Source organism: Medicago truncatula, chromosome 4 (genome assembly GCF_003473485.1).
Source record: "Medicago truncatula cultivar Jemalong A17 chromosome 4, MtrunA17r5.0-ANR, whole genome shotgun sequence".
NCBI classification, from domain to species: Eukaryota; Viridiplantae; Streptophyta; class Magnoliopsida; order Fabales; family Fabaceae; genus Medicago; species Medicago truncatula.
The window spans coordinates 4,943,607-4,968,444 of record NC_053045.1 but is presented as its reverse complement, the minus strand read 5'-3'; the positions used below and the strand labels follow the sequence as shown (position 1 = coordinate 4,968,444).

General features: G+C 32.3%; 3 protein-coding genes and 1 non-coding gene across 5 annotated transcripts; all 4 read left to right on the top strand.

Moving 5' to 3' along the window:
- The first annotated feature begins 6,548 nt into the window (after positions 1 to 6,548).
- LOC11437317 (selT-like protein) lies at positions 6,549 to 10,386 on the top strand. The gene is made up of 4 exons (XM_003604609.4): positions 6,549 to 6,824; positions 6,910 to 6,998; positions 9,241 to 9,556; positions 10,038 to 10,386. The coding sequence occupies exons 1-4, from the start codon at positions 6,651 to 6,653 to the stop codon at positions 10,128 to 10,130; spliced, it is 672 nt and encodes a 223-aa protein (XP_003604657.1). The 5' UTR covers positions 6,549 to 6,650; the 3' UTR covers positions 10,131 to 10,386.
- Positions 10,387 to 11,478: 1,092 nt separating this feature from the next.
- On the top strand, positions 11,479 to 11,551 carry TRNAA-AGC (transfer RNA alanine (anticodon AGC)). Its single transcript has one exon. It is a non-coding gene; the product is annotated as a tRNA-Ala (tRNA).
- A 3,228-nt stretch (positions 11,552 to 14,779) lies between these two features.
- On the top strand, positions 14,780 to 18,700 carry LOC11420407 (E3 ubiquitin-protein ligase AIRP2). 2 transcript variants are annotated; one of them, XM_039833258.1, is made up of 6 exons: positions 14,780 to 15,068; positions 15,422 to 15,548; positions 16,215 to 16,365; positions 16,605 to 16,671; positions 17,066 to 17,300; positions 18,115 to 18,700. In XM_039833258.1, exons 3-6 carry the CDS (start codon positions 16,258 to 16,260, stop codon positions 18,329 to 18,331), a joined length of 627 nt encoding a protein of 208 aa, XP_039689192.1. In that variant the 5' UTR covers positions 14,780 to 15,068; positions 15,422 to 15,548; positions 16,215 to 16,257; the 3' UTR covers positions 18,332 to 18,700. The 2 variants fall into 2 exon arrangements, with proteins under 2 accessions (XP_039689192.1, XP_003604656.1); XM_003604608.4 differs by lacking the exon at positions 15,422 to 15,548 and having other exon boundaries at positions 14,782 to 15,068.
- A 1,510-nt stretch (positions 18,701 to 20,210) lies between these two features.
- On the top strand, positions 20,211 to 24,626 carry LOC11409211 (probable pyridoxal 5'-phosphate synthase subunit PDX2). Its single transcript, XM_003604607.4, has 7 exons — positions 20,211 to 20,363; positions 20,434 to 20,561; positions 20,925 to 21,012; positions 21,319 to 21,392; positions 21,872 to 22,063; positions 24,107 to 24,204; positions 24,294 to 24,626. The coding sequence occupies exons 1-7, from the start codon at positions 20,309 to 20,311 to the stop codon at positions 24,415 to 24,417; spliced, it is 759 nt and encodes a 252-aa protein (XP_003604655.1). The 5' UTR covers positions 20,211 to 20,308; the 3' UTR covers positions 24,418 to 24,626.
- The last annotated feature ends 212 nt before the right edge of the window (positions 24,627 to 24,838 follow it).

The following is a 24,838-nucleotide window of genomic DNA, read 5'->3' as shown; positions in this document are numbered from 1 at the left end:
TGAAACAACCATAATTTTACCGGAAAAAAAAAAGAAAAAAAAAAGAAAAGGTATTGAAACAAAAACAAAAACAATAGAAAGAGAAAGTAAAAACATAATATGTGTATGAAAGAGAATGTTGTAAAAAAAATAGTTATACAAATATCATTTCTCATTGTCCAATTATTATTTTTAAACTCCGTATCAGCTCAATGATTGATTAATTTGAAAAATCGATCGCAGCGTCCACTTGAAAAGCCCTTGTGTATGAAATATCCCACATAAATTGACGTTAGAAGGATAACTTGAAATCTTAAGACGAGCACATTAATATTTCAAATTTATACCATTGTATCAATCCATGTGGGTTACCCATTGCTCAATATAAATTACACACATGGTGTGCCACAAGTGTTACATGTTCTCGACAACCGAAAAGAAAAAGAAAAAAGTTAACAACGTAAAACATATGATAAAAGCTTCCTTTCGTAATAAATAAGAAAACCGAGATACTCCCTCTATCTCATTTTAAATGATTTACTTTAAAAATGTACATTATTCATATAACATGTTTTGATCATATTTTTCTATTAATATACAAAGATAAACGGTAGTATATAAGATATTGGATTTGCCTCGATGACTATTTTCAAAATACATAAAAAAAAAATCTAATAGATTATTAAAGATGTTTTATCCTCCTGAGTTTAGCTCAGTTGGTAGGGATATTGTATATTATATGCAGGGGTCGGTGTCCGAACCCCGGACATCCCACTTCTCCACAATTTAATTGTGTGAGCTCTAGCCACTAGGCTACTTGACCAAAAAAAAAAAATTAAAATCAAAATTGTGCATTGGTATCTGTGATGGAATCGATTGTGTCAAATAATATGTGACAGAGGTCTTATTCATAAGAGACATCTGGATTAACAAAAATTTATGTATTCGGTCTAAATTTTGAGCTAAATACATCAATTTATATTAATCTAAACGTCTCTTATAAAAAAGACAGGATGAAATATCATATTTTATCATAATTTAATTGTTGATGAACTAATAGATATGACAAATGATTGAATTCGTTTTTTTTTTTTTTTTTCTATTTATAGTTCTAATTATTTCGTAGAATTTATTAACAACGAGTTAATGTAGTGGCTCATCAACTAGCTCGAATGACTTCTCTCAAAAAAAAAAACTAGCTCGAATGACTGCATACACAACTTATGCTCATGATTTTGATGATATACATGATGTTTGTAGCTCAAAAGTAAGTATGAAAAGTTTTACGGTATTCAAAAGGACTTGAATGATATTATGATGTTCGACAAAGTTTATTATAATCTTAAGTTTGAAATAATTTGTGAGTGGTTCATAAAGTTTGTTCAATATTAAGTGGTAAAAGTAATTTAAAATACTAATGGGATGAAAACGTTGAGATTAGACTTCATCAATCATTTTCTCAAGTATCCATATAATTAAGAGAAATATATTTGAACAATCATTTTTAAATAATTTTTGAGACAACTCTATCTCGTACTTTCATTGTATTTTTATTCCCTTAATTTTTCTTTTCCTCTCTCTCTCTCTCTCTCTCTCTCGTACCTTCATCATTCTCTCTCTTTCTTTTCCCAATAAAATAAGAGGAAAAAAATTATCACTAAAAGTTGTTTAAAATTAATTGTCAAAATATCATTCTTCTATAATTAAATACACATATTTGTAGCTAACATCACATTCATCCAATGTCTATTCAAAAGTAATTAATTCATTAATAAGATGATATATCAAGTTTATTTCTCGAATATCATAATAAAAAGAAAATATGTCTCTGTGAGCTTAGCTTAAACTTAAGCTATATTTGGATAGATGGAATGTGGTGAAATGAAATGGAATAAATTAAGATTCCATTGTTTGGTTATTCATTAAAAGGATAAAATGGAGTGGAACACAATGGAATATATTCCATCATTTTGTTTACCCCCAATTTGGATGGAATGAGATGAAATCTTCAATAAATTAGTTTTTCATTTATTAAATTACAAAGATATCCTTGTCTTCGTTACATTTTTCCTCGAACTTGTTTTGTGTTTCTTTGATCGACATTGTCATTATCATTCAATTTGCATGTTCACTCTTGCTTCATGACTATGAAAATTGCCAACATGAAATAACAACACATTGATATTGTATTATATATGTATGAGTTGTGGTTTGAATCTCGACTTATTCACCTTAAAAAAATTAATTTCTCATCATTGGACTACTTGACAAAAAAAAATACACATTTATTGATTAATATTTTTATGCATTTTCAATATAGTCAATCAACATTTTCGGAAGGAGGAAAATACTCATAATATTAATATTTTTTTATGCATTTTCAATATAGTCAATCAACATTTTTGAAAGCAAAATATATGTCGAAATAGCTTGTAACACAAATTTTATCAGCACCTCACGCCCCGCTTTTGACAAGCACTTGCTCCTCCACAAGTTTATTTTGTTTCAAATCTGATCCTTAATGTAACCAAAAAGAGCTTACTTATTTTTCCCGATCATGAATGGCAATCCCAAGAATTTACCTATTCCAAGTGCTGCTTGCACACCGAGAATGTGTGTGATAGTTGCTTGTATCTGTTCTTCTGCCGTTGTGCTATAATAAATCTTAGACTCAAGAAGGCTTATATCTTAACTTGGTGTGGTTTCATAAGTTGTCATAATGTTTTCAATGACTTTTGCCTCGGCTTCGGTTTCTATGAAAAATATAAAACAATCATCGGTGGATTATCACAAAGAAGGATGCCATGTTAATCGCCCTCCTCTCAGCTTGTCTGTTAAGCGCTGAAAACCCTTCCGCACAAAGGATATAAAGATATGGAAAGAGCGGGTCACTTTGGCAAAGGCCTCTCCCCAAAATAATCGGACCAACCAAGTTGCTCCCTCAATTCCTATTTACAATAAACAATTGATTTTTTAGATACATTGAATAATTTATGTATATGGTCTAGAATCTAAACCAGATACATAAATTATTCAATGTATCTAAAAATTCAATTGTTTCTTGTAAAAAGGATCAGAGGGAGTATTGTTTACTATCACAAAGTAATCCACAAATTTAATACACATAAGAATTTAGCGAACCAACTTTGGCTCAAACCCATTTTTAACATCACCTTTTTCAGATATACCCAATCAATCTGATTGTAAGCCTTGTTGATGTCCAATTTGAGCGTTGCAATGTTGTTGCTCATGCGCGTATCAATTTTCATATGATGGACGACCTCAAATGGGATCATTGCATTGTCCAATATCGACCTTTTGGATATGAACATAAATTGGTTGTCATACACGCATTTAAGGGTGCATTTCAGCTTATTAGCGAGCACTTTTTAGAGCAGTTTGTATATCACATTACATAATGCAATTGGTCTCAAATTCTTTATCATCTTTTGTTGTTGGCCTTTTGAGACGGGGGAAATGTTGGGTTTGTTCAACACTGGAGGAAATTGGTTCTCAGTCAACCAACAACAACATTCTTAGAATATATTTGCATTGTATATGCTCCAAAATTGATGGTAAAATCCAGGACTAAAACCTTCTGGTCTGGAGTATTTATCAAGACGCATAGAAAACATGACATCTTTGAATTCCTAAATATGAAACGGAGTAGTTAGTTCCATATTTTCATTATCATCAATTACCGATGTGAGAGCATCCAAAATCGGTCGACGCACACTGTCTTGCCCGTGGAATAATTATTCAAAATACTCTCGAGCTAACTAACTATTAGCCTGTAATTTCGACAGGCTCATTTAATGCGGTCAACATTGGCTGACTTTCACTTTTCCAGGAATCAAAGTCTTCTCTTTAACATGGGAATTTCGACGAGATTTGGACTTAGCGTGTGAAAGGGTTTAAAATCTCTGAAGCCAAGCAGTTACCAATAAGGCGGGAAGAATTTGAATCCAAAGAGCAGTGGTTTCCTCAATGAAAATGTGGGAGACAAGCGGTTCCTCAATGGAAGAAGTGCTGAACGTGGAGCAGGCCTTTTTTTTAGTTATTTTTCTATGTATAAATAGTAGTTTTCCATATGGAAAATGAGTCGCAAATCACTTATAGAAATTCTAAAACACTCAAAGCACCGGCGTGAGAGAACAAAGTTATACAAAATGTATGTAATCTGATTCGTCGAACCACCTTTACTTTAATGCAATACAATTTACCTTTTCTTTAAGTTTATGCGTTTTAAACTTTTAGTCTTTATTTTGCATTTACTACATTTCCTTTTGTTTTAACCTTTTATCCATCGAAAGACGCCATGCAGATTCGTCTTGTTCATAAAGCAACCTATGAATTTGATGAATGCTCACTCTTTTCCTGGAAAAACTTTGCACAACATGTCCTATGATTTCTGGTTTGATCCCACTCCTCCTGGTTTGTTCACAAAAACACCGGTAAACACTAACACATACTTGTATCACCTGTTATTCAATCAGTTTCCAGGGATGTTATATGATTTACCTTCTTACACATTGTAACAGACGCATGGAAATTTTATGTGTTGAGATCACCATCCTGATACCAGTGGGCTTTAGCTCTTTGCCAAAAGAAGCGAGTTGTTAAGAGTCACATGAATTACCTTGATTACAATATAAATTTAGCGTTTTGTGACATTCTTCAATGTATACTTTTAATTTGTTACAATTGTTCTTAGTCCAAGATAACAAAACATTTGTGCATACATCTACTTTAGGCACCACCAAATGATGAACTTTGTTCTACCAGCTTTCCTGAACAACATCTCTGAATCCGGGTTCAATACTCCATGCATTCTCATATCTGGATTTGCGTCGCGCGCCTACTCTAGAACCTGGTTCAAGATTCAATAAGATAAGATAGTGATAAGATGTAAGAGCTACCAAAATTTCCAATTGTGCATTTGGGAAGACCGCATGCCACCCTTTGTTCGCAAGTGCCTTGTCCAGGCGTTCCTCAACTACTCTAGATGTGCCAATACTCTTAAACCACATGCACTAATAGTCAGCCATAGGCACATTTGTTAAGCCAAAATCTTACATTGCTTGGCAAAACCTATTAATTTACCACCTTTCTCGTTCAACCGTTCCATTTTTATCATGGTCAAACATAATGTCGTGAAATCACCACTAATAGACCATGGTAATTAGACATCCTTTGTATGAGTTTGAAGAAAATCCAAGAGTCTCCGTGGCCTCCCTCTTCCAAGAACCCATAATAACTTGTAAATTGCAAAAGGCCCTAACTTGGATCCTCAAGATGAGCATTAATATGATTAGAATAATAGTTTAGAACAAAACTGTTAAATGAATTTCTCCAAAATAGAGAAATACCGCCACTTCTGTCATTACTACTAACCGCAAGAAAACAATCAAAATCAAACATATAACGAAAAGCTTCACTTTTACTAGTGTCTCGAAAAGAAATAAAGCATCTAACTTAGAATATCGAACAAGGTACTCAAGCTTTGGAATTGCACTCATGTTCTGCAGGCTTTGACAATTTCAACATATAAGACTCTTTTCGAATTTCATCAAACAAGTATTCATAGAGTTCACCCCTAATCGCATCAATGAAAATTTGCAGCTACCCTTGATCTTTAATTGTATTTTTAATAAAGAGGTTAATAGCTTGAGCCAATAAATTTACGATGGCAATTGGAAACAATCATGACGGAATACCTATGATTATGGAATGAAATAGCGCAAAGGCAACATAAACACGTTTATGGAATTTTTTTCTCAAATCAACATTAAGCCTAACAATACGTTCATATCAAGCATACTCAATCGAACGAAAGCAAAATTTCTCATGGTGGCAAATATATCATGTTTTTTTGTTTTTTGGTGAAATGCAAATATTTCATTTCTTTATCATGTATCACCTTCACACACACACGCATATAACAAATAATCACTAAATTATTTAACAACAGAATCAAATACATTTTTTAAATGGGAACTTCTAGGGTACACCTCATAAATTGAGGTGCACCGGTACTCCTGTTTCAAAAATTGATAATTTAAAGATCATTTTATGAAATAAAGAGTTATTTATTAGCATTTATATTTTATATAACATCATTTTATAAGGAAAAAAATATTTTTTCATTGTTTATAAGAATCATATTAAAATTTTAACATTTTCTCATAAAAAATAATCAATAATCTTTGTTATATATAACAAAAATTCAAAAAAAGTAAATTTTATTTTGCCAACACTTTTGTTAAATAAGATCTAGCTATTGTAATTGTTAATGATATAAAACAATTATTTTTCTTCAAAAAACAACTCGTTTCAATATTAAATTAATGATTTGGTGTACCGGTGCACTCAAGTTCTTGAGTGTACTTATTCAAAAAAAAAGTTCTTAAGTGTACTTATTCAAAAAAAAAATTCTTGAGTGTACCATAGAATTTGCTAACAAACTTTTCTAAAACAAATGAAAAAAAGATAAAACAACAAAATAATTTTTTTTTTGGATAAAAGATTAACAAGGCAAATAGATATCGAACGAAATAAGTATTTACTCAAATCCAAAGTTATTAGCAGCATAACTTTGAGCTTCAAATTCTAAAAAAAATCTGCCATCAAATTCTTCACCCAAAACTCTCTCTCTCTCTCTCTCTGCAACAATGGATCGCACACAAATCCTTCTGGTTGGTTTACCACTCTTCCTATTCTTCTCAGACATCATCAACCTTTTCTCTCCTTCACCGCCTCCCAAACCATCTCGTCACAATCACGTTCACCCAATTCCTCAACCTCAACAATCGCATCTTCAACAACCCCTTGATTTTCCCATACAGGTTTTTCAATTTTCTATAACAACCCTTTATTTTATTTTTTTCAATTATGGTTTTTTATGTGGATTATGTGTTTGTGTTAATGCAGAAACAAAGTGGAATTGACCCAATTGGTGTTGGTCCAATAGGTGCTGGCAACACTGTTAGCATTGACTTTTGCACTTCTTGTTCTTACAAGTATGTTCCTTAATCTATAGTTATTTTGAATTTGGTTTAATTCTTTAACTAAGTTAAAGGTTTCTTTATGTAATATATGTGAGTTTACTTGGTATTGTTTGAAATTTCAATGATGACAAACGTCATCTTTTGGAAGTAGAATGTTAGGATCTTCTGTCGCTAAGAAAACTATGAAATTAGGCATCTTGGCTAAAAAAAGGGATAGGACAATACACCCAAATGCCCAATAATCATTATTCTTTTAGGGTGTGTTTGCGAGTTGGTTTTTGGAGGGGAGGGCTTTAGAGAACTAAGTCTGTATTTTCATATATATTTGAAATTTTAAAAAAATTAAAAGAACAACATGATGTTATATGCTCATGTATCATGTTGTTCTTTCAATTCATTTAAAATATCAAATATATATTGAAATATAGACTTAGCCCTCCAAAATCCAACTCACAAACACACCCTTAGTCTCCATGATCCTATCAGGGATCTTTTAGGCACATTCTATTAGTTTGTATGGTAGCATTTTTATTGTGTGGCTGATGTAGTTATCTGACCATGTGTATGCATCAACTTATATAAGTATTACATAGTCTCATGTTTAGATATCCAATGTGAGTGACGAATGTCTTTAATTTTCTTAGATAGTTACTATTCTTTCTCGTAATTTAGAATCTGTTATTTTCATAGTTCCATAGTTGTAGCTTGTTTAGGAACCTATCATAGAAGCTCATGGTCCTCCTTGTCTTTGTGGATGAGACGATAACTCAATTAGTGCCGGTTTGACAAAAACAAGGGAAAACCTATGTATGTTTTCTTTATTTTTGTCAAACTAACTCCAACCATATCATTGTCTCGGCCCGTAAGATCGAAGAGGACTGTGAGCTTCTACTTCTAAGAGGTGTTACATCGCCGTTAGAGTTTTTAGTGATTTTTAAATACTGGTTCATCATGGACATAGAACCTGCCGGAAAAATTGTGTAATATTACTATTATTTTGGTATTGAAAAGGAACTGAAGGAAAAAGGAAAGGAAACAAGAGCAAAAGTCAAAACCAGATGATTAAAAACATAACTACTTGTGTGGATTCTACATTAATTCAAACAAGTTTGTGCATATCTGAATAGTATCCAGTATTAATTATTTGTCAAAGATGTGTTTGAAATTTGATTTGAACGAGTTTATTCTGGTTTATGTTACGACATAAGTGATTATGTAAATATGTGAAAGAGCTTTAATAGTAGGTTGTAATTTGTCTACAAGCTTTTTAAGTTACTATTATAAGCTCCTTGTGATAATTTATAGAAATAGCTTATATAGAGATTTTACTCATTACATAGTAATAGTATCAACTTTTATATTAGCTCTTATATGACGAGTTCTCATCATATAAGCTCATTAAGCTGTTTATCTAAACTCACTCCAAATGAGGCACAGCATCTATTGCATTCTATTATCTCGGTCTCTCTTTGAGTCAGGTCTTGTTAGCCAATGGTTATTTATACTAATAGATGGAAAATATGTTTTTGATTTTCTGTTAGGAAAAACATTAACGACCCAACTACTAGGTCCTTGCAAGTCTACCATAGGAAGAAGTTTAGGAATATAGATAAATAGAAATTAATTATACTTTTGTATAGTTATATTTAGGTTGTTATTTTCTGTTTTTGATCCGTAGATCTAATTGTGTACGAAAAGTCTATAAATAAGACTTTATTCTCTATTTAGGGATCTTTTGCAAACTGTTAGTATTGACTGGTTATCTTGGTGTGAGGAGAGTATTCTTTTTTTTTTTTTGGAAGTGAGAGTATTCGATCTTGTGTACTTTTTCTTTTAATAATCAATAAATCTCAAGGACAAATTATTCTCTTTCTGCTTGTGCTGTCCCAAGAACCGAACATTTTCATTCTAACATCGTTGAAGTATATAGATCCTTGCTTTTCATTTGCGGAATGTAGTATCTTTTGCCAAACTGTGCACTCATCATCCATTGGTCCTATTTATAAGTTCTGATTTTTGGTCCTAAGTTATGTACATTAGTGGCAACAGTAATCTTTCCATAATCCATAACACCGAGAATTTAGCTAGTGTTAGAACTTGTAAGTTTTCAGATTCAGACTAGACTTAGCTTGTTTTAGCTGCATTCTTCCTTAGCTTGTTTCATTTGTAGAGCTCTTATATTTCCAAGTAAGACAAATGCTTGTAAGAACAAAGTTTAGTATATCTTGTTTAATTTCCAGGACATTTTCTGCAGGGGAAATGCAGTATCAGTGAAAAACACGCTGGAATCTTTATTTCCTGGGATTAATGTTGTTTTGGCTAACTATCCGCCTCCACTTCCGAAGCGTGCTCTTAGCAAAGTAGTTCCAGTGTTGCAAACTGGAGCTATTATAGCTATAACCGCAGGTGACCAGATATTCCCGAGATTGGGAGTGACACCACCACAATTGTACTATTCCTTGCGTGCCAATAAATTTGGAAGTATTGCTAGCATATGGCTTCTTTCAAATTTCGTTCAATCCTTCTTACAGAGTTCCGGTGCTTTCGAAGTATATTTCAATGGCGAATTGGTAAGTCCCTTGTTAATGGTGGCAATTGATTTAGTGTCATTTTTTTTTTTATGATGGTGTTAACATGTGACAGTGTACATCAATAATAAATGCTGTGAGGGAACTCTGAATTTTTAAATTGGGTCTGTGTGGTTTGGTTTGATTTATTTGAGCTTATCTACTGTCACAATCACTTGTGAGACTATTTGAGAAAACTTATGGAAACAACTTATGACATGCCCATATGTTGTTTTCAGCTTATTTTCATAAGGATAGCTTATGGAGATAGTTTGAATTTATTTTATCTTTTGATATAGAAATAGCTAATGCATAAAACACTTACGCTTTAAGCAATTAATTAAGTTGTTTATAGAAAGAAGTCCAAAGTCATATGGATCTATTGAAACATTGATTTTTTGAGTAAATTGCACTTGTCTACCTATAAAAGTTTCGAATATTTTTAATGACTTAATGATCCTCTTGTTTGATTTGCACCTCATAGGTTTTCTCCAAGCTGAAGGAGAACAGATTCCCTGGTGAATTTGAGTTGAAGGAACTTATTGGCAGAAGAATAGGTAACACACCCATGCTATGAAGCAGAGTAAATGGACCATACAGAAATCAAATTTTTATTTAGTTTGTGTAATTTGTTACGCACACTGTTAGCTAAGGCATTGAATACTGATCAAGCCTTTCTTTTAAGTTCTCACTTTTCTGTTTTCGAGCCTCGCTATCTTTCTAATGTTAACGAGTTATTGTAGAGTAATCATATTTGACATTATTCCTCCATTGACAAACACAGAGAAACTAAACACGATGATTGGAATGAATTTTATCAGAAGATAGTCATATTTGCACAGTTCCTTTATTTACAAAGTAAAGTTTAAAAAGAAATGTTCATGTGAGGCCATTTTGAGTTGAGATTGAGCCACGATTACGGTTATGTAGATTTCTGCATGATTAAGAGGGTTTTAAATTGTTTTGTTGTTACAACTGTGTTCCGGCTGTGAGTTACAAGGTTTTCAATTGTAGTTGCAGTCGCGGTCACATCTCAAAATGTGATTTGCAGAAAACTTCAAAAACACAAAGCTTTGACCTATTTGCTGCTTTAAATATTTTGATGGCTTCAAATGATGTTGCGGTCATAATTAGGATCGCAAACTATAATTTAAAACTTAAGTTCGTTGAAGCAGTTTATACTCATGGCATGATGCAGCTATGTGTGCTGCTAGAATTGAGATGTTTTAGTTGCATCATGCCACTGTCCAAACTGTGATCTAAAATGTATACTTTATTTTATGCAAAATAGCATAATCTGATGGAAAAAAAATGTACATATAGAATGGATAATCGTTCCATTTAATTCTGTCTCATTTTTATCATACAACCATCCGTTAAGTGTAAAATGAGGAGGCTGATAGCAATAACAATAAGCTAGTGTGCACAACAGTTTAGTATTTGAAATTGTGGTTATGCATTTTGATCATTGAAATTTATGAAATTTGAAAGTGGTTACTAAATTAAAAATCTATGATCACCTTAGCTCTTGAGACCAAATTAATCGGTTCCAAATATATAACTACTGTAATTAAGAATTTTAAATTTTTAAAAGTCATTATTTGTTTTTGTCAACAATCACACTAGAGTTTGACTAAAAAATTTGTTGAATAATACTTTAAAAGTAGTATATATTTGTCTTGATGCAACAAAAGACAAATCAAGATATATCTATATATATTTTCTACATTAGTTTTGCTGAACATTTTTTAAAGTGATATTTAGATGAAATGACTAAATTAGTGAATTCCTTAATTTAGAAAACATAACTATTATTTTACAGTTTTCAAAAACTAAATTGTCCTATTGATACTATTCTAAAATTGTTTTGTAACTTATTCATTAAACAATATTAAATATTAGTGTATAGCGTATATTAACATCTTGGGGATGTAGCTCAGATGGTAGAGCGCTCGCTTAGCATGCGAGAGGTACGGGGATCGATACCCCGCATCTCCATATTTTTTCATTTTTTGCTATTTTTTTCAGTTTCGTATTTTCATTTTTCGCACTGTTATTAACTTATTATCATTTTATCACGAAACGGACAAAGCGAACCTCTGACATGTCATTGCTTTATTATAGTACGAAATGGACAAAACCTGTCCCATTGGCTAAACTTTTTGTAGTCAATTTTCTTTCTTTCTCTAGATTCCCAGAAATATAAGGATGAAAATATGTTGCATCCCTTTGTTTTGATCAATAACCAACTGGTCAACTAATTATAAATTTTTCTTAAAATGAATGGTGGAGTGTATGAAGTTCGACCAATCTTTATATATATTGTGAAATATCGCTATCAACTGAACTAAATTAATAGAGTGTTTATTATAACTTTATTAAATTTTATTTATGTGTATAAAATATTCTAATGAATATATAGGGAAGAATTTTTATACGAAGTAGAATTTTTTTTCCAAAGAAAATGGTGAGAATAAAGTTCCATAAATATTTATTTCAAAAAATAAGTTCTGATAAATATGAGAATAAAATGCATCTATGTTTTTTCCTTATAGCTAAGTTTGTTAATTAACTCTAAAAATAAATTTGAGAGGAATGGATTCTCTTAAGTGGAATTATCTTTTTTTTTTTTTACCATTGTTACATCTACACAACTAAATACGAGAGAGAGAAAAGGAGGTATAAAGAAAAAGATGATGATAAATGTGTGGTTGAGATGTAAGAATTAAGAAAATTATACTTGAGAGATTTTCAAATATGAGAGGTCTTGAGGTTGAGTCTGTCAATTGTCTTTAAAGAGAAGAAAATGTAAATAAGGTTGTTCAAAACCAAACAAATCTAATAGAAATATCATAAACCGAACCAACCCAAATCGAAAGAGCAAAAAATTGTATTTTGTTTGGATATATTTGAATCAATTTTTTCCACAACCAATGGTTTGGTTTGGTTTGCGGTTTTTATATTACCAACCGAAACAAACTGCAACATAAGAAAAACAATAATTAAACTTATGTCACCTAGACAAATACTCATAAAAACTCAATGAAAACTTCTATAAAATGATATATTTTTTCTCTTGTTAATTTTCTTCTTTGTTTTTCATCTCAAAAATGTATTTAGGTGCTACTTGAACTTTTTAATAATGATAAAATTTTAATCTTTTGCATTTCTTATAGAATATGATTACTTTTTGTCTACATTTTTAATTTGGTATATGTTGTTGGGTGAAAATGAAATAATAATGTTGGAGGAAATATAAAACATTGTTGGGAACATTGTTGCAAATATGTTGTGTTTTACCTTTTTAACTTGAGTTTAATGTTGAAAACAAAAAAATTATATTGTTTAAAAAAACGGCACTAACCGAACCAATCAAAACCACATTGGTTTGGTTTGGTTAAGATAACTTTTTAAAAGTCAACCGAATCGAACCAAACTGCATTTTTTCTTTTTGAAGAAACTAAATTAACCCACCTAAATTGGCACTGGGGATAATCAATCCTGAAACCTCAAGGAGGATCACATTCCCAGGTCCCAAGCCAATACCACCAGACTAAAACTGCATACTTTTATCCCATGGTTAAGATGACTTTTATGCTCAAAACTAATCAAACCGTACCGTAAATGGAACACCCCTAATTGTAAAAGTTATTTAAACAAAAGATATTTATTCCCTTAAATTTTAGTATCATTCGTTATCCTATTTGTTTTAAGAGAAAACTTAGGTACAATTCCTTAGATGATTTTCGTATGGTTCTTAATTAAAAATACATATTTTTTTGGATATAACAAACTTTGAGAAAATTGTGAATTTGAGGAAATCACAGTGAATTTAGTTAAGAACCATACGAAAAGCACCTAAGAAATTGTACCTAAGTTTTCTCTTTTTTATTATAAATAACCAAATAAAATAAAATAAAAAAGTTAATTAGTTGGAGTAATGGGAGCCACGTTGAAAGCCAAGTGGCGATGTACCTATTTTCTTGGATAAATCTGGAGGGCGTAATTGTCGACTTTGTCGGCGGTGACAATAATTCTGATATATATTGATGTTTTTTTATAGGAGTTGTCCTATAAAATTTAAGTAATTTTTTTATTTTTTATTTTTTATCTTAACTCTTGGATTATCATGAAAGGATTTTTTTTAAGGAATCATGAAAGGATGTTAGTAATGAAACAAATAGTAAAATTTTATCGATAATTATTTATACTTAGATTTCGGTTTCAAATGATACATTCTTTACTAAAATAACATCGATTTTTTTAAGGGTACATTACATTTCTTTAAGGTTTGTCAAAAAAAATTACATTTCTTTACGGTCTATATAATTTATTACGTGAATGTACATTAATTTATATGTTCTACAGGATACATGGAGGGTTGGATAATTTAATTGGTTTAAGTTAAGAGTTAGAAGATTGAAGTTTATGGTTAAATATATGTTTGAAACAACTTCGACGTTTAATTTTGCACATTTCGAAGCAGGCCTTTTGATTTCTAGGGGAAAGGGTTAAATCCTGACCAATAATTATTTCCACTAAAAATTAAAGTCGGGTTCTCCGGATAATTCATTTCAGGAAAACTTGTTAACTACTTAATCTCAATCACACGATTAAAAAATATTCAACTTTTTTTTAGTGGTGTAATTTATGTTACCCAGTGCCTTCGGAGCACTGGTTAAGGAATTAAATATAATAAGCAATGTATTGGAATTTGTGCTATCAACTTCTCAAAAGCATAAAAAGTGTTATTTTTACTTTAAAACTTTGTTTTTTAGTTTTCTTAACCAGTGTCCGAGAGACACCGGTTAACAAGACCCAAAAATAAAAATACTAGTAACAAATAATGTTTTGAGTTTATCCAACATATACCTTGTTTAGGAGTAAATAGATAGGTGTCCTATTCCAAAGTAGAGATCACCTTAGACTCAAAAACAATTACCTTAATATTTTACAAATAGTTTTGTTTCATTATAATAATTACTTTCAACACTTTATTTATCAATATATATTAATATATAGAAAAGTATATCATTCAATATTAAAATATAATTCTTCCAAGTCAAAAATAATATAAAATCTTCTACCAAGAATAATAATACAAAATCATACATTAATGATGCTAGATAAGGTAATAAATCAAGTTACACTAAAATAATAAATGAGATATGCATAAAGGGGTTACGTGTGCTTCAAGCCAAAACCCACAAAACCCCTTCAAAGAATTTTTTATTATTATACTTTTTTCTCTTCCTAATCTCACTCTAAAAAATTCTCTCTTCTTTTGAGTGCTTTATCTTAGTGGCTATTTTTTCGCAACAAAAAAGAATAACGGTTCATGTTTTTGAGTGAAGTGAATTTTATCATGAGAGGGTTTCATTGAGTTTTATATTATTGTGAAAAAGTGAAAACAAGAAGAAGAAGAAAAAGTGATTATGGTGATGGGAGAGATGCGCAAGTCTTTCAAGGATTCTCTTAAAGCTCTTGAAGCTGATATTCAATTTGCCAATACACTGTAAAATTTCTTGAATTCCCCCTTTTTTTTTTTTTTTCTATAATTATTGTTATTGTTCTTGTTATTATATTGAATTTCTTTGTTTTGAAGCAAGAAAGATTTTTTATTTTTGCATTTTTTTCTTTTATGATTGCTGAAATATGGAGTAATCTGTGTTCTGTTTGTTCATATTCAAGGTAGTGTCATGGTTTCAGAAGAAAAAAATGTTTTTTTTTTGAAGATAAATGTTGTTGTGTTTCTTAAAAAGCATGATCCTTTTATTTTGGCTTTATGTCCATGTTTAAAGTTTCAACCTGTATTTTTAAGTTTTTTCTTTTTGAAGACTGAGCAATGCAAACAATGAAATTTTCCAGTGACTTAACTTTGCTTCTGCTGTAAAGAAGATTCAATTAAGATTTAAGATAAGTAGATTCTGTTGGCTTCGCCTGGCCTGTTGGTGTTGGCTTGAGACCTTGGAGTGTGCTCCTCTCAATGTCTCAGGTTTGATTCTCCCTGTGCAAATTTCGGCGGACTAAAAGTAGATTCTATTTTTACCGCTGGTGTTAGTGGCAGGCCATGAAGCACCAATGACATGTCTGAGTGTCCGACACAAGGTGTCGACACTAACACAACACCGACACGGGCACTTGTGATTACATACAATCACTTCTATTTTTCCAAAAATTCCAATGCCTTCAAGTTTTGGATGGGGATGTGGTGTCTCACTCTCTTGTGGTCCTGAAACATTGACCTGTTGTTGCTCCCGGCAGGCACTGTCCTGGATTCCCCAACACTGTTGACATCCAGGTGTTTGTGTCTTGCAGTCTGTGTCAGTAGTTCATAGGTGATAGGTCCTTTTATGTGTTAAATTCAAGGGTTCTTTACTTTCATCATTTTATGCAATGACACAAGTACATGCTTTCCTACGACTTGGAACATTATACATAAGATTTGTAGTTCTTGTGGCACATCAACATGACACAAGTTTACTTAGGCTTCTTTTTGTGAATGTGTCATTAAAAATTTGAGTGCATATGAAGTCTTTGAAATTCTGGTTTGAAGTAAATAAACCTGTTAGAAGTTAATGATCCCTTATGAAAATTTCTGAATAAAATGTGATTTTTTTTTTGCCGTGTATTCATTTATTAACCCTATTAATTGGTACAGTGCTTCTGATTATCCAAGTGAAACTGATGGTGCCCGCTTTCAAATGAGATTATCTTATAGCCCAGCTGCTCAATTTCTCCTTTTTATGTTTAAGTGGACTGATTGCCATCTTGCCGGAGCCTTAGGATTGCTTAGAGTTCTCGTATACAAGGTACATTTGCTACACCTCTATCTTGAATACACCTTTTTCTTTTCTTTTCGGAAAGACATATATTAGTTGTTAATAGCTAGGGTTTGAACACCGGACTTTCTTCTCAAACTCATTTCATTGTTCAAGTTCGACCACTTGAGCTACGACTTGATGAACAATGGAAATAGATGTATCAATGGCATGGACCAATGTCATCATTTTACTGTCAAGTTTTTAATAAAATGTTGGAGTTGTTGCAGACATTTGAGGATGGGAAGACAACCATGTCCGTATATGAAAGAAAAGCCAGTCTAAAGGAGTTCTATGGTAAGTGATTAGTCATGTTGAATTAAATTTTCAATTTTTTCCAAGAAAAGAACTTGAAACTGATTCCTGGAGTCGTCCATTAGAGAGGTAGCGCAACCCCATGTGTAAGAAAACTGAATGTCCTGCTGTCGATTTGATTCGATTATAAGTCTCATAACGGCCCAAATGACCTAAGCTGTCAGGATACCTTAAAGCCCCTACTATGGTCAAAGACACTAATTACGACGAGCTAGCAAAGCAATGTTAAGTTTTACAATGAGCTGTAACTTAAGTCAAACCAGGTCCATCCCCGAAAAATTTGAATCTATGCCATGTCTTTGTATGATTTTTGCGTTCTTTTATAAAACGATGACTTGAAATTCAAATGCGATTGCTTTTACGCTTTTCATAACAGGTGTGATATTTCCCTCTTTATTACAACTTCAGAGAGGAATCACTGATGTAGAAGAGAGGAAACAGAAGGATTTGTGTGCTACAAAATACAAGCCTAAAGATGTGATTGGAAAAGGAAAGCTATCTGAAATTGATTTAGAGAGAGAAGAAGAATGTCCGATTTGTATGGAAATGAACAACAAGGTTGTGTTACCCAATTGCTACCACTCTTTGTGTATGAGATGCTATAATGACTGGTAAGCATGCTGTGACTTACAAGTAGTTACATTTTGGTATAAGGCCTAGCATTGTCCATATTTGTGTTGGTAATGGAGAAAATATTTGTTTGGATAAATAGCTTAATTAAGCACTTCTATCATAAGTGTTTATCATATAAGTACTTATTAATAATAAGCTATTTCTATATGTAAAGATAAAATAAAGTCAAACTTTTTTTTATACAATTTATAAACTGTTTACATAATCTATCCAGGAGAGCTTCTAGAAATAAGCTAAAAACAGCTTACGGACATGTCTTAAGTTATTTTACTAAGCTCTCCCAAACAGTTTCTCAAGTGTTTATGCTAGTATTATAACCACATGATCTTATCTATCTAGAATTTTAATTTAATACAACAGAAACAAACTGATTGTATTTATTTTAGGCCTAGAATTGAACTTAATATGAAAGAAATGAGCTACTATCAGTCATCTGACTACAGTGTTGTCAAATAGGGGCGCGCTATAGCTTAGCATAATTTGAACAAATTATTGTTGTTTCATGATACTGACTTTAGTACAGTACAAAATATTGTCAAATAGGGGCTATATCGGCGCTATAGCGCAGTTGTGTAACAGAATTTTAACAAACCGTGATTTTGCGCAATCCACGGTTGGCAACACTTAATGACTAATAGTTTCTCATCCGACCCCTTTTTAACTGTGTAAATATTAGAGTTCTGATTTATTTCTGAGAGATGTTTTTCGAATGTGATTGATTATTTCGACAAAGCTATTCTACTTGCACCGTTTTCACTTCTTCTACGGATTAAGTTTTTCCTCTTGTTTTAGGCATACAAGATCTCAATCTTGCCCTTTCTGTCGCGACAGTCTTAAAAGAGTAAACTCTAGTGACCTTTGGATCTACATGAGCAACAGTGAGATACAAGATTTGGAATCAATCAACAAGGAGAATTTAAAAAGGTTATTTATGCGCATTGACAAGTTGCCTCTGATTTCACCGATTTCACCGGATCAAATATTAATCTCTTATCATCAAGACTTCTGATTTCCATTTTAGAGAATTTTAGGGATCTTTGGATCTGCATGAGCACCGGTGAGATACATGATTTCGATCATCAAGAAGAGTTTAAATAGGCTACTTAATCCGTGTACATTCTCAAGTTACCTTTGATTGTAAATGTCTTATCCTCAAAAAAACTATTTATTTTTTCTGGGTAGTCAAATCTTAGTGATTAAGTTAGTGGTAATGTTGGTTTTTAGGGTTTGAACCCTCGACCTCCTTCGCAAGACTCATTTATGTCCCTTGGTTAGCTTACCAGTCGAGCTACCTATGCGAGACTTATCCTTAAAACTTTTTATTTACATTTAGTGAAAGCTAATTTATACTTCAAATTTATTTGTCACTGTGCTGGAATTTTACACACTGTAAATACTTGATGCCATTTTAGTCACATGATATTTAAACTCCATTAGATTTCTTTAGACTAGAAGTCTTGCTTATAAGATATATGGACTATCTTTATGATTCTGTGGATTTTCCTTGCAGAACTATGCCAAGTACAATCTCTTTATAATGGTAGGAATTTTTTATTTGTAAACTTCATTTTTTAATTTGACTTGCTGTTTTATGGAGCTGGTTTCATGCTAAGGTGGGTAGAATATTTTTTATTTTATTATATAATCATTTCATAGCTACTACGAGTTATCTCCGATGTTTAACGGTGGCTAACATCCTGAGGAGAACTCGTTGGACACAAATGTGAATTCTCCTCTTCTAACCAGATTTCTTCCATGCAAGAGTGAGTGATCAAATCTCTTTCCACTTGTTTAAAGTGTTTACTCTCATGTTACCCAGATCAATCATATTGTGGTATGTTGGTCTTCCAAATATCTCGTAATCATACAATATTTCAAAAACCAAATCGAACATGAGATGGGTAAGATCTATGAGTTATATATAGTTCAACTGATTTAAATCGGGATGAAATCACGATCAAACCTCTATAGTGATGTTTGGTTGAAAGTTCAACCGGTTGAACATTTGATTCAATTTCTAAAACATTTTTCTACAAAGAGGTGAAAATTAATTTTAACAGAATTAATTTTCCTTAAAAACAAGTTTAACGAAATTGGTGTATGTTTGGATAGATTAACATAAAAATGATTCTCATCAATTTATGTTCTTTATTAGAATAAAAATAGTTCATGGAAATGTAATTATTAAAATGGATTTTGATATATCTATGTTGAACTATCTTTACTTTTTCAAATTAGATGATTTTCAGTATAATGTTGGCCGCATTTGTAAATTTAACTCATTGAAAAACAAAAACATCTTTGGTTATTAAATCAAGCGGTCTATATTTCAAACTTGATATTTTTTTCTAAAACAAATTTAAAATAACATTAAAATATAGAACGTTCAATCTTTGACTTAACGATTGTAGATGTGTGACAATCTTTGAATTTTAATTATGATTATCAATATTTATACCCTCTCCTCTTTATTTTATTTCCATTTAAATAATTATTCTTTGAAACCATGTAGACAGATCCTCTCTCCTTCCTTCTTCATGTCTGTAGTTTTATGGCTCTTGATCTCTTTCCCTTGCCTTGCTGCTGTGTAAACAAGAAGACAACCATGCAACACCACTATTAAACTAATAAAATAGAGATAATCACTTCTCTGATTTGCTTAAGAATTTTTTTAGGTTTGTTCAAGAGTTAACCCGCATATGTCCGCCCAATTTACCCGCAACCCGATTGACCCGAACCCGCTCAACCCGTGTATGTGTGAATGGGAATGACACTAATACCACCAACCAACCTATACTATACTATACTATAATTTTGAGAGCATTTACGAGGCAGCAGCAGCCCAATGACGTCAATAAAATAAAAAAATGGAGTATAATAATAATAATAACACCACGCATACTGAAATATCAAAACGAGAGGACCAAACATAAACACTCCCTCTCTTCTTCCCATTGGTGTTTCATTTCACTCTCCACTCCACAATATGGCGGTTGTTGGTGTTCTCGCTTTACAAGGTTCTTTCAACGAACACATAGCAGGCATGTTGTTATTCAACTTTCTCTGTTTCTTTTCTCTTATTTCAATTTTCTCATTCAGTGTCTATTGCAGTTTTAAGAAGATTGGGTGTGAAAGGTGTTGAGATACGAAAACCAGAACAACTTCTCACCATTAATTCCCTTATCATCCCTGGTGGTGAAAGCACCACTATGGCTAAACTCGCTCAATACTTCAACCTGGTATAAATACTCTCTCAACTTCTTATTTTCAGTGGATTTTTTGGGGGTTCTCAATTCAAAACTTAGCATGCTCTAATATTACAATTTAATAATTAATAATTATACAGACAACTATAAACTTACTTTAGCTAGGTTCTTTTTTATATGGTGGTTGTTTCAGTATATATGACAAAATAGTCGAATATTATGGTGGACGTTTCATATCACTAAATGTATGTGTAAAGTATGTTTCTAGTGTCGGACATAATTATTCTAGTTTTATACGCAAACATTGTGATTGTATCATCATCCGAATCAAGTCACGATTCTGGTATTGATGATGATTATGATCATAATCTAATGCTCAATGTTTCAATTTATCAGTTTCCGGCTTTGCGGGAGTTTGTGCAAATGGGAAAGCCAGTTTGGGGAACCTGTGCAGGACTAATTTTCCTGGCCGATAAAGCTACAGGTGGGTTGTTTCTCTCCAAGGTTTTAAGTTGTGGTCGGCAATCACAATTGTAGCCACAACATCAAGAATTTTGAAGTTCTCATGCCACGTCTGCATCATGATTGCAATCGTGGCTGCAATTTTCAGTAATATGAAGGATTGTAATTGCCAGCGCAACTGCGGCCGCAATTTGAAAGCTTGTTTCTCTCTTCTGTTTTCTGCCTTTGTGTTGGACTTCAGAAATTTCAAATGTTTAGTCTTTTTTTACCTATCACATGAAACATCCGATGATTGTTTAAAAACTTCAAATGACAAACATGATTTCAGGACAGAAGACTGGTGGACAAGAACTTGTTGGTGGACTTGATTGTACTGTGCACAGGAATTTCTTTGGCAGCCAGGTAATGCATGCATTTGATATGGCTCCTTAACGGGGTAGCAATATCAGATAGCACAATCAGATTTTTATTTTGTTTCCTTTTTACTTTAATTGTTTTATTCTGTTTCGTTTATAGGTTTAATTATAATGAACATAATCCTTTATTGATTGATTGTATTCAGCATTATCATTTAATTGATCAAGTCCAATATCTCTTTCCTTGTTAGTAAAGATCTTATCAATTAGGATCCCTTTCCCTTGTCATTATGCATGGTCGGTTGACCAAACGTAAACAGAAGCCCATCTTAATCTCAGTCATTAATCAGGAACGGGAGAAACAAAGAACTTATTTGATCCAAGCAGCCATATCTTTTTCTATTACATTCTCTCCATTATAGCTGATAATATTCACGGATGTAAATATAATATTAGTGTTCTAATTGAAATTTGGGGAGAGGATAAAATTTTGGTCACAGTTAACAGAATGACCTGTTTACTCAGATTCAAAGCTTTGAGACAGAGCTTGCTGTACCAGAGCTCGTCTCCAAGGAAGGTGGTCCTGAAACATTCCGTGGAGTTTTTATTCGTGCCCCAGCAATTCTTGATGTAGGTCCAGAAGTTCAAGTCCTAGCTGATTATCCTGTACCTTCTGACAAAAAGCTGAGTTCTGATTCCTCTGTTGAAGATAAAAAGGTTAGTTATTGACACTGTCTATAGATTTTTTTTGTCCTGCCTTTTCTGAATTTAAGATCAGTAGAGTTTTGTTTTGTAATTTTCTAACTTCTCATGTTTTGTCATTTGTCAGTTATCAGTAAATAGTAAATATTTCACTGAGTCATATTATAATTTAAATGGTTTGGCTGATGATACGATTTTAATGAAAACATGCCAGATTGCAAAGGATCAGATAAATATTATGCGTAGTTGTTGAATACATGCTGGAACTTTCTTTTGACGATGTTATTCTCTGGCTAATTGATAGTATAAAGAATGAACTAGGAAAATAAGACTTCGTTAATAAAGTGTATTATTCTGTTCGTGAATCCGTAAGGATCGATATTAGGTCTTGGATGGAGGGAATTATGATTATGACACACAACTGTCCAGAGATTAAAAGAAGTACAAATGAAAAGGTAGAAATTTAATTGATTTTGCCCCCACTTAGCCCCGGATCAAAGGACAGTACAAGTTATAAAGAGTAAGAATGATCTAAAAAATTCCGGAGCCTGCTGATCTCTTCCACCCAAAAGTAACTGATCAATAATTTACTCACCTCAATTATCTCCTTTTATGTATATCCCAACTCTGCTATTGCAGTTAGTGAGCTTACTAACTAATATGATTACCTCTCGAACACTTTAACTAACAGAAGCAGGCCGACAAGTCTCCTTTTGCCCATCCTTATTTCCTCTTACATATATTGCTAATAGATCCCTATGTTGTATTCCTTCCAAGTTTCTATTGGGATTATAGAGTATTATCCGAGCAAATGAAAAGAGTGTGTAGAAAAATGGAATTTTGTTTGATTATTTATTTTTAAGATACGAAGTTTTGATCTTTAGCCTGGATGTCCTATTTTGCATAAATTAGAACCTCAGCTATGGATATTTCCTTTTTTGTATATATACTTATTCTCCTTGGAAAAATTCCTTATTTTTGAGAAAGCAGCCCATAAAAATGTATACTGTTTACCTTGTAAATTTCCAGTCTTATATATGTTGGTCTCATCTTCATATACATAATGAGCTACGGATATACTTTATTAGTAGGCTTAGTTGTCTATACTGACATGGATTGGAAAATAGACAGTTGATTGACTATAGCTTTTTGGCATTCTATGTAACATGTTTTGACTGTTAGAATAAATGAATGCCATCGTATACGTGTAGCAGAATCACAGGTTTATAGGATTAGCACAAGGTGACAATAATTTTGAATTTTGTTATGCCTAGTGGTTACTATGTTTTCTATGGAAAGATGATAAGTTTAGTTCCCTCGTTGAAGAATTGGAAAACAGTTTTTCGTTTTTCCAATGTAGTATATATATGCTGTAATTAATTTCTTAAACTAGCGAGAATGGATTTGGACGTACACCTGAATTTTACTGGAATCTAGAGGAGTGTTTACTCAGTAGCCGCCACATGTACCATTTAATCTAAACTTGTTTGCTTGGGGGGCATCTATGTTTGGGTCAGGTGATACACAAATCAATGTTATAATGCACTGTTACGTACGGTATTTAAACCACTTAACTATAAAAAATGGTCTAATAGTAATACTCTATCGAACATTTATGCTATTTAGTTCTTAACTTGAAAAGATGGATGCTTGGATTTGGAGTCAATCTTCCTGATCATAGTTTTCCTAGTCTCCAGTCTCTATCTTTCTCATAATTCATCCATTTCTCTACATTATATAACCCTCCTTCCCAACATTCTTTGCTGGGATTTGGATCCTCTCCTTCCTCTCATGCACAATAAGACAAACGATGTTAGAGAGAGAAAGTAGAGAGAAGTTTAGAGAGTGATAGAGAGGATGTAAAGAGTATTTGGAAGGAGTGGATCGGGATCCATATGTCTGCTCTCCCACTTGTCTTTTTGTACTAGAGGCAGAAGAGAATCCAAATACGTAAAACGGACTGACTTCCTATTGCCACTGGATATAATAACTTAGTTATGCATTGACGATTTTTCACCATGACATATAGTACGTTTCTTAATATATATGGCATGACAGGAGAATGCTGATGAAAAAAGCAAAGTTATAGTTGCTGTGCGACAAGGGAACATACTGGCGACTGCTTTTCATCCTGAATTGACAGCTGATACTCGATGGTAGATAATTTGATTTTTGCCGTTTGAACCTTACAAGTTATAATGTTATATTGTATATGGAGTGGACTTCAAACGTTATATTTTTGCAGGCATAGTTATTTCTTGAAGATGGGAAATGTGACCGGAGAAGAGGCCTCGAGTAGCGTTGTTCCAGCAGAAGTGAGTACAAATAATAAGCTACAATCACAGAACGACCTTCCTATCTTTCAATAGGACTACACTATTGACTTTCTTTAACGATCATGGATGTTTTTTTAATTTATAAAATTTCCTTTGGAAACATTACCTGAGAATCGTTAGATCTTAGAAGAAAGTTTAATATTCTTTTTGGGATATAGTATATATTGGTGTTTTCTGTAGTTATCTATCTACTTTATAATTGCATTTGCCTTTAAAAGTGTTACAAAATATTCATTACAGCATTTCATTTGTTTGTTAATCCATTGATTATCGATCATTATAGCTATACCCGTGTCAAATTTATTTGTTTCTGCAGTGTCCAAACTGCAATGTGTATTGAACATTTGAACAATGAATATCAATTATTTGTCATTTATATTGGTCAAATTACGTTTTTGGTCTCTCTGCTTCAAGTTATGGGTGGTTCTGATCCAAAAGGAAAATTAAATGGAAT

Excerpts from the sequence above, each read along its gene's own strand:
- LOC11437317 (XM_003604609.4), top strand. The coding sequence starts at position 6,651 with ATGGATCGCACACAAATCCTTCTGGTTGGTTTACCACTCTTCCTATTC. Across the intron at positions 6,825-6,909 it reads CCCTTGATTTTCCCATACAG|AAACAAAGTGGAATTGACCC; the intron begins GTTTTTCAATTT and ends GTGTTAATGCAG. Across the intron at positions 6,999-9,240 it reads TGCACTTCTTGTTCTTACAA|GGGAAATGCAGTATCAGTGA; the intron begins GTATGTTCCTTA and ends CATTTTCTGCAG.
- LOC11409211 (XM_003604607.4), top strand. The coding sequence starts at position 20,309 with ATGGCGGTTGTTGGTGTTCTCGCTTTACAAGGTTCTTTCAACGAACAC. Across the intron at positions 21,013-21,318 it reads CCTGGCCGATAAAGCTACAG|GACAGAAGACTGGTGGACAA; the intron begins GTGGGTTGTTTC and ends ACATGATTTCAG. Across the intron at positions 21,393-21,871 it reads GGAATTTCTTTGGCAGCCAG|ATTCAAAGCTTTGAGACAGA; the intron begins GTAATGCATGCA and ends CTGTTTACTCAG.
- LOC11420407 (XM_003604608.4), top strand. The coding sequence starts at position 14,989 with ATGGTGATGGGAGAGATGCGCAAGTCTTTCAAGGATTCTCTTAAAGCT. Across the intron at positions 15,069-16,214 it reads ATTCAATTTGCCAATACACT|TGCTTCTGATTATCCAAGTG; the intron begins GTAAAATTTCTT and ends TAATTGGTACAG. Across the intron at positions 17,301-18,114 it reads ATGAGATGCTATAATGACTG|GCATACAAGATCTCAATCTT; the intron begins GTAAGCATGCTG and ends CTCTTGTTTTAG.